We start from the raw sequence: 9,482 nt of genomic DNA on the forward strand, positions 1-9,482 counted from the left end.
CTGATCGAAATTGTACAGTCAACTGTTCAGTGAATGTCATGTGTTTATTGGGTTGAACAAACTCTTGCGCATACGTCAATTGCCATTGTTGAGGGTTAGGGATCGAATGTTGTAGTACATGTAAAACACCGTAAATCTCATTTTGATTGAGGTGATTACCATGTTGTACAGCTTTGTCATGTGACATAATATTTGCATGGTGTTCTTTAATGGTGACGTACATTGCTGGAACATTTCTTTGTTTTAATAGAATTAATGCAACATCCTGATTGTCCTTGATAATTAGGCATGATAGCTCTCCGGGTGTACTGATCAATGCATGTAACTTAATCTCATGAATTTATGAATTTACCCTAACAACATCTTCAACTTGCTTCATTAATCTCGCAAATGACAAATCACTCTTAACCCTCGCATTCGTGACTCACTACTCTTATAAATGCCATCCACCCACTGACTACTATGTTTTATCTCAAGTCACAAAATTGAAATGCCATTGAAATTTTGAAAACAGAAAATTTGTCAAGTCATTTTACATGTTATATGCCGTGTTCTAAAATTTGTCAATTATGTTGTTACATGCCATGTTCAAACAATGTTACACATCATGTGCTAATACAACTTATTTCAATATATTTTTTACACGCCATGTGCATTAGAGATACATGGTGAGTAACAACTTTAGGCAATGTTCTAATGATTTTGCTACACCTACTATATAGACAAATTTTACTACAAGCCCTATCCTAAAACTTGTAATTTTTTTTCTTTTAATATAATTTTTACAAGCATACCGTGTAGCAACTCAGGCAATATTCTAATTTACACAAAAAGTTTCAAAAATTAATGTGCTATAACAATAAACTTAATAGCATACTTTAATGTTATCTCTACTTTAGGGTTTATTTATTTATAACGATATAACCAGATGCCGAGAGATAGACCACAACTCGATAACGATGGTGCTCAACAGAGAATTGATGGAGCCAATATAGTTTAGAGAGCTGAGAGAGTTGAAATAGTCGAGCATTTATTTTCTCTATAGTAAGAGCGAGATATAAAAAGATTAATTAATTTATCAAGATATTTTTAAGGACATTTTGGTCTATTCATGTTTGTTTTTTGATAAAAACAGATAACTTTGTATGGATGACTATTTTTGAAATCACTTTATCATAAGAGTTATTTTTTACAATTTTTTTTATATTTTTTTCTAACATATTGAAGAAAGCCTTGTGGAAGTCCCATTGAAATTTTATTGCTACATAGGAAAATGTGAGGGCATTTGTGGAATTTACTTGGATGACGGTTGTTATTCCAACAAGTAAAAATTATGATTCAGCGTCGCTAAGCCAGTTGAGCTCGAAATGGGTAGTTTTGCCAAATTTTTCAGGCCGCAGGCACAAAAATTAATTACAGTAGTGAAAAAGTTGCACTGAGTTTGAAACTGTCAGTCAAAGCAAAGGGTTGGCAGCACGTATCAGTCAGGAGGAGAGAACGACCAAAAACTACTCTTCAGAATTCCCTTCAATATACACAACACTCCAAGTCTATGACTAGGACCTACAAGCAAACTTTCTCGTTAATTAGTATAAAATTTCTGGTGAATCAAAATAGCACTGTTCTTTGGCTTTGCAAACCATGATTCTAATGGAGTTTCTCTCGTGCTTCGTGGTTTCAACAATTATATGCCAAGCTATGGCCTTGGAAACTCGTCCTGGATCAGAACTTGAAGTGCTTAGTCAAGAATTGTTGGAATCTGCAAGACAGCCTGAGTTTTTTGAATGGATGAGAGGGATTAGGAGGAGAATTCACGAGCACCCAGAGCTGGGATTTGAAGAGCACAAGACCAATGAACTAATCAGGAATGAGTTAGACTCACTTGGGATCAGCTACAAATGGCCTGTTGCTAAGACTGGCGTGGTTGGTTCTATTGGGTCTGGTGCAAATCCAGTTTTCGCCCTCAGAGCAGACATGGATGCCCTTCCTTTGCAGGTCATCTCTCTTTCTCTCTCTTGGGGGTTTGTCTCATTGACCATTTGCTAAGGTCTATGTTAATGGCACCATAAAAGAGTACTGCCCATTGCAGTTTTTAGGCTGTTGTCGTCAACTCCCTCATAGATTGCTGCAATTTATAATATAATTTCTTTTTTGAGGCTATTGGATGATTCCCTGGAGCCTTGTTATTTTCTTTACTTAGTGTGCTGTATATGACAAATGTCTAATACCTTGTAATCGACCTTACAATTTTGAAGGAATTAGTGGAGTGGAAGCACAAGAGCAAAGTTGATGGGAAGATGCACGCCTGTGGTCATGATTCCCATGTAGCAATGCTACTTGGAGCAGCCAAGTTACTTCAGAGCAGAAGAGATTTATTGAAGGTATATTTATACTCTTTCCAATTACCTGCAAAATATCAGCATCCTTTTTCCCTCTTGTTGGGCTAATTTTGTATTGCTACAACATTTTCTTGAAGGGAACGGTGAAGCTAGTTTTTCAACCTGGTGAAGAGGGTTATTCAGGTGCTTACCATATGTTGCAAGATGAAGTCCTAGATGATATTAACGCGATCCTCAGTATACATGTTTTGCCATCAGTGCCCACCGGTGCTATTGCTTCAAGGCCTGGTCCAATGCTTGCCGGTGTTGGGCAGTTTTCAGCTACGATTCAGGGAAAAGGAGCACATGCATCAAGCCCCCATTTGAGTAAGGACCCAATTGTTGCAGCTTGTTCTGCTGTCATTGCTCTCCAACAGATTGTCTCTAGAGAGACAGATCCCCTCAAGGGCATGGTAATTTTCTATCCTCCATGTTAAAAATATTTTCAAGATGGTAATCTTGTAGGCTTTGCTCACGAAAGTATCAGTTTGCCATGCCATGATTGATTTAGTCAACATCAGTATGCAGCAATGGAGAGTTATATATCACCTAGAATACTAAATGTTGAACAAATGCTATTGCTGGATCTTTGGATTGGAAATTGAATTGACCAGGCCTGAAAGCTAGCACATTTTGCAGTGTCGAATTCCACCCATCTGTAAGGAGATTTACCAAAAATCTGGAAATTGCCATAGCAGTAGAAAATTGATTTGATCCAAAATCAATTTAGGATTCACATCCTAGACCAATCCGCTGACTGCATCAGCCCGTACCGCCTAGTTCCTGATCAGCATAGTAAACCTTCTAGCAACAATTAAGACCCAAAAGTCCAAATTTCATTTTGAATGATGTAGGTGGTAACAGTTGGTTCAATAGAGGGAGGTCGAGCTGGCAATGTAATCCCCGAATCTGTGAGATTCACTGGAACATATAGGAGCTTGTCCACTGAAGGTCTTTCCTACCTCCAAAAAAGGATAAAGGAGGTAAGGCATGCAAACTTCTCATCTTCTGAACTCCAAATTTTCTAGCACTACCCAATGTCAAGTACGACAATTTTTTAAGCAAGACTATGCTCCTCTCACAGGTCATAGAAATGCAAGCAGCTGTGCATCAGTGCGGTGGTACGGTGGACTTTATGGAAGACAAACCTATGCCTCATCCAGTAATGGTCAATGACGAAACATTGTTCGAACATGCGAAAAAGGTGGGCAAGACTCTTGTTGGAGAAAACAACGTTCATCTCCTCCCCATATCCATGGCAGCAGAAGACTTCAGTTTCTTTGCACAGAAGACTGCAGCTGCAATTTATGTGATTGGGATAAAGAATGAGACCCTGAAATCAGATCAGCCATTGCACTCACCTTACTTTTTTATTGATGAAGAGGCTCTTCCTATTGGAGCGGCTCTCAATGCTGCCGTGGCAGTATCATATCTGGATAGCCATGTTGCAACTAATTGAGAGCTCTGACAACAATGTGAACATTGCAATACATAATAAGAAGCATTATGGTTAGCATTGTGATGCAGATTCAAGGAAAAGGGCGAGTTATCTATTTATCTTTCTAATAGTTACTATATGGTCTTGATACTTTTTGTTCGAGGAAATCCTAACAAATTAGTTAGCGAAAGTAACGATAGTCTCCTCTAAATGAACTGATACATGTGCTAATTGAGATGAAAGGTTTAAAAACTAAGTAACAACTTCTGTAGTTTTTGCGAGTGATAAAAGGGTTGACTAGAAATGACGCATGAATCACCCGTACAATTAAGATTTTATATATATATATATATACATATATTTCAAATAGAAAGGGATTCTGGGCTTCTAGCAATTCAATTTTTTTTTTTGGTACAAGGGTTGTTAGCAGAACACAAAAGAAAAAAGAAAACGAAGAATAACAAATTCCGAAAACTAATTGAGGATGACCTCCCTCCCCGCACACAGACAGACAGATACTAATTCTCCGGTTTGACAAGAGCTAGGCCCACTCCAAGCTACAGAATCTTCACCATTTATAATTTTACACGGTTACCCATCGAAGCAGAACCAAACCCAAGTGAAAAGAGTAAAACAAGACCCAAGAAACCCAAAAATGGTGCTGTGGTCCTACCCACCAACGGTAAAGCAACTGGCAGTAACAATCGGGTTTTGCCTCACCGGGACTTCCCTCATGGCCGTCGGAGCTTACCTCTCCGTTGTCAACATAGCTCCTCAACAAGAACGCGCCAAAGACCGTAGCCAATACGTTAAAGACCGACTTCGAAAGATGCTTGACGATTAGCCACCACCCCGCCCCAAACAACAGAAGAAGAAGAAGACCAAAGTAAGGAAAAAACAGGCAACCCTTTTTAGATTTTCGGTATTGATTGGTTTGGTTCTGAATTTTGCTTGACATGTAAAAGAAATTAACCTTTGGAAGTTTTTTCAATATTGGGTCCTTGTGTTTGCAGACTGTGGTGATCAATTTATATTTTCGAGTAATTTGACTCTTTTTTTTTTATAACATTCTTAATTTGGTGTTCAATTTTCTTGTTTAGTGTTTATTTATAAGCAATGATCGTGGCAACGTACAGACGATTTTCGAGTTAGAAAAGGAGGCGTAATTGATTGATTAATAAAATCTATCATTTTTATGAAATTTTAATCTAAGAAATATAATTGAATTCCAAATTGAGATCACCCGCTATTACTATCTCTAGGACACTCTTTCAAATCATGGAATCAATTACTAATGTGTTATTATTATTATTATTATTATTTTTTGGATTTCGCCTTTGATTAAGGTTGAAGATGGGACTTTTTTTTTATGCTGAAAATTCCTGTAGAGCTCAGTTACCTTGTTAAATTTTATTAATTAATAAAAATAAAGATATAATAAAAAAAGATTTAAATCGTACTTCCAAGATTTTTTGAATTATAAAGGTACAATGAATTATAAGGATCAAAATTTTCTGAAAAGCCAAAATTCCTAGTACCTGTTTGGTCTTGAAGAATTCCTCCATCGGTAGCATTCTGAAAGGCATGTTTGGAGCTACCATCTACATTTAACTTTAACTCACCTCTCAATGGTCGAGACCAGTAAATAATTTTTGGTGGATCATGGCTCGTCCATTCAAATCGGAAACCCCAGTGTGTAGCAATATTTAGATCCCCTCTCCATTGCCATGGTCGTAATAAATTACCCTAAAAAAGCTATCGTAACATTTTTATAACTCGCTAGATAACTCTATAAGGATACATTCCGAGTCCTCTTATGTTTTGCATCATTTTCTTCCACCTAAAGAAACCAAAAAATCAACAAAGGCAGTAATACTTTAATATGACCAAGTTTAGTGTAATCTCCAGAGTAATACTAAGAGTGGAAGATATGCATAATATTGCGAGGATTGCTAACATAGATTTGAAAGAATTTTGCAAAATAATTTCAAACTTGTTGTGCAACCGGACCCTCCCATAGGACATGCAATACCATTTCCTTTGATCGGCAACATAAGAACTTCGATGCTAACTGGAAGCCTTTTGATTTCATTCGTAACTCCACAGGAATCCAATTATGCACTAGGCGCCATAAGAAAAAAGAAATATTAAGTGGGATGCTCGTGTGCCAAATAAACTTACCTAATGGATGTATAGGTTGTCTTTGGTGAAGTAGCTCCCATGCACTCTTGGTAGTGAATTCTCCATTTGGTGTAAGGGCCTAGTATGCCAAATCCTCCTGGTTACAGCTAATAGGAATCTTCGAAATCTCATTGACAATTATGTTTGGTAAAATAGCTCTAAGCTTATCTACATCCCACTCCTTTTCATGAAAAAAATAATTAACATTAATCATGGAATGAAAAAGTGTAGGGAAAGAGTTTACGAGTGGCTTATCACCCATCCAAGCATCATGCCAGAAAAAAAATCTCCCTTACCAATTCTCCATCTCATCTGCTGCCTAGTTTTGTCTCTACCAGCAATCATTCGCTTCCATGTGGATGAGTCATGTGTTTTAATATGGATTGTGTCAGGAATTTGGCTAGTACAATATTTAGCTTTCATATATTGTGTCCACAAGCTGTTGCAAGTTTGAAATCGCCACCAAAGCTTTGCAGTGCAAGCCTCAAAAAATTATTCAGGCTACGAATGTCTAATCCACCTTCGGAACCTAGAAAGGTCAGTTTTGCCCAAAGTGACCAATGAATCTTTTTGCTGTTCGAGGAACCTTCCCATAGTAAACCATTAAAAAGTGTCTATTTTCTCAACAACACTCACCAGGGGGTTAAGCACCTGCAAAAGATATATTGGCAAAGCAGAGAGTACACTTCGTAATAAAGTGATACGACCTCCAAGAGAGAGAATTTTATTTCCCAACCGGAGATGCGTTCTCAGATTTTGGAGATGAGTGAATCAAATAACATAACCTTTATAGGGTCTTTATAGAGTGGTGCACCCAAATAGATAATTGGCAGGGTCTTGTGAAGGAATCCCATGGTCTAAGAGATAATGTGCCTTCTTGAACTAGCCATATTGCGAGCTATGACAAAGCAACTCTTCTGATGATTAATGTTTTGTCCCGAAATCTACTCATAATCTTGTAAAAATTCAAGAATTTTCTCCAAGGTTGACTTGCTCCCATTAGTAAAGATCATAATATCAACTGTGAAGGCTAAGTGACTAATATTCATGGAACAACTGGAATAGAAATGTAATGAACCATATTAACAAAATAGATAATTAAGGCCTCCAGATAAATACTCAGCTGCCAAAATAAATAAAAGGGGCGAGATGGAATCACCTTATCTTAACCCTTTCTCCAATTTGAAGTAGACAACTGAGTGTCCATTAATCAATAAAGAAATCAACAATTAGAAATGCATCTCTGAATCATATCAATCCAATGAGAGTTGAAACCAAATGCCTCCAAAATAAGGTACAGAAAATCCCAATTCAATCTATCATAAGCCTTCATCATATCATGCTTCAAAATCACATTACCAACTCTAGCTTTGTAATCAAGTTTGCCAACTAATTCTTGAGCTAATAGAATATTATCACTAATCAATCTACCACTCACAAAGCCACTTTGGTTATCCGAAATTAAGGAAGGTAAAACTTTAGCTAACCGGTTCGCCAACAGTTTAGTAATTATTTTATTCTAAATCGCACATAAACTGATTGGGTGAAAAACACCCCAAGAATTTGCACCCGGCTTCTTAGATAAAAGAACTAGAGTTGTAGAAGTTACCCCCTTGAAAGCCTAGCACCATTGAAGAAATCCCTAACTGCTGTAAAGAAATCATCTGCAATTATGTGCCAACAGTGTTGATAAGAAAAGGATGAGAAACCATCTGGCCCTGCTACACTATCCTTATCAATGTCAAAAACTGCTGCCTTCTCTTCTGCCATTATGGGTTCTGCACACAAGACATGATTGTCATGTTCAGAAATCAAATGAGGAATTAAATTAGCATTAAACCTAGTAAGGTCTGTATCTTCAGCCTTCAAGAGTTTAGCAAAGTAGTCTACTGCTGAAGACTCAATCTGTGTCGGCTCCTCAATAATATTCCTTTCACTATCCTTTATTCTGAAAATAGAGGTTTTCACACGTTTCTTTTGCACTCTCATGTGAAAAAACTTTGTATTCCTTTCTCCCTCTGTCAACCATTGAACTCCTGATTTTGGTTGCCAATACATTTCTTCTATACTGAGCTGATGATTAAGCTTAGCATAAGAAAGCTGAAGCTGTTGCCGATTTGCAGGTGACTGATCTTGTTGAAATAATTGGTCACTCTCCTCTGCATGTTTTTCTGCTGCCTTGAGGTTGAAAAAAATTATCGCCAAACACATGCTTATTCCACCATTTCAAGCTCTTTTTGAGGCGTAGCTGTTTTAGCCAAAATGCCAATGACCCTATTCCCTGCACTGGCTCTCTCCAGTTCCTTTCTACAAAGTCAAGAAAATCATGATGCGTCACCCAGGCATGAAGAAAACAAAAGGATGAAGGCTTTTGGAGATAAGAATTTGAACAAAAAACTGATAAAGGGTAATGATCTGATTCATCTCTGTTTAGATGTTGAATTCTAGTAATAGAAAAATGGTTCCCCACTGTATGTTATATACAACCCGATCAAGCCTTTGGAACATATGAGAGTTGGTCCAGGTGTACTTATCCCCTTCAAACCCTGCATCTATCAGTTCACAGTCAAGAAGAGTAAGGGCAAAATCCTCTATAGAGCCAACATGAGGTTCTGCTGCAAAAAGGCTTTCATCCCTGTCTAGAATAACATTGAAATCGCCTTCTACCAACCATGGTTCTTGTGTTCTTGCAGCTATATTCCTCAGAAAATCCCATAAGTCTTCCCTTTCAAGCCTAGTACACTTAGCATAAATAAAGGAAGTTTGAAAAGAAAATGATAGCCAAAGGTGAGAAATTTGGGCATGCATGCATTGAGGATGATTAAACTTGACTGAACATGAAACCTCATGTGTATAGAAGTGCCAAATTTTTTGAGAGCAATTACAAGTTGCACCTTTAAAACCAAGCTTCCTTTAAAAAAACTCCAACTGAGAACCGTGCACCAGTGGTTCTAGGATAACCAATATTTTAATCTGGTGCATCAATTGTAATTTGTTCTTCTTTGGATGACTTTACCAGCAACTCCCCTCACATTCCAAATCATAGCATTGATCATGGATTTGTTTTTGTAGTGAATTGCATGGAGACATAATCTTCACAAGTTCTATCCGTTATCGAATGAGATTCATTCTCTGAGGAAACATCTTCTGATGGGTTATATGACACTTCACAATCTCATTTCCTTCTTCTGGAAGTCGTAGGGTGATATTCAATGGGTTGGCTATCCGATGCTAGTTGTGGTTCCATATCTAGGGGTGCACTGTTGCTATCATCATCCTGCATTTGTTCTGCCTTTCCCCGGCTTATACTTCCTTGTTGCTTGTGGTCTTTTCCTTGTTGGTCCCTCATCGGTTGCCCTGTACTTCCCGCATAGGGAGCAGATGCAAAGGAAGGGATGGAACTATTTGTTTTGTTAAAACCACAGTACCCTTGCCCATGCATTATGGGGCTAAGTTCATTATTGTCCATCCTTTCATGTGTGCAT

General features: G+C 37.7%; 3 protein-coding genes across 3 annotated transcripts; 2 read left to right on the forward strand and 1 right to left on the reverse strand.

Annotated features, from left to right (window-relative positions):
* Positions 1 to 1,517: 1,517 nt before the first annotated feature.
* Positions 1,518 to 3,986, forward strand: ILR1 (Peptidase M20/M25/M40 family protein). Its single transcript, XM_021434394.2, has 5 exons — positions 1,518 to 1,995; positions 2,256 to 2,381; positions 2,477 to 2,791; positions 3,233 to 3,361; positions 3,463 to 3,986. Exons 1-5 carry the CDS (start codon positions 1,642 to 1,644, stop codon positions 3,835 to 3,837), a joined length of 1,299 nt encoding a protein of 432 aa, XP_021290069.1. The 5' UTR covers positions 1,518 to 1,641; the 3' UTR covers positions 3,838 to 3,986.
* Positions 3,987 to 4,075: 89 nt separating this feature from the next.
* Positions 4,076 to 4,816, forward strand: LOC110420961 (uncharacterized). Its single transcript, XM_021434395.2, has one exon. The coding sequence runs from the start codon at positions 4,472 to 4,474 to the stop codon at positions 4,658 to 4,660; it is 189 nt and encodes a 62-aa protein (XP_021290070.1). The 5' UTR covers positions 4,076 to 4,471; the 3' UTR covers positions 4,661 to 4,816.
* Positions 4,817 to 7,602: 2,786 nt separating this feature from the next.
* LOC149526936 (uncharacterized) lies at positions 7,603 to 8,846 on the reverse strand. The gene is made up of 3 exons (XM_089784300.1): positions 8,842 to 8,846; positions 8,485 to 8,731; positions 7,603 to 8,175 (listed from the first exon to the last, which is right to left on the reverse strand). Exons 1-3 carry the CDS (start codon positions 8,844 to 8,846, stop codon positions 7,603 to 7,605), a joined length of 825 nt encoding a protein of 274 aa, XP_089640426.1.
* Positions 8,847 to 9,482: the final 636 nt, after the last annotated feature.

Source organism: Theobroma umbraticum, unplaced genomic scaffold, assembly GCF_002168275.2.
Source record: "Theobroma umbraticum cultivar Fairchild unplaced genomic scaffold, ASM216827v3 scaffold_86.0, whole genome shotgun sequence".
Taxonomy (NCBI): domain Eukaryota; kingdom Viridiplantae; phylum Streptophyta; class Magnoliopsida; order Malvales; family Malvaceae; genus Theobroma; species Theobroma umbraticum.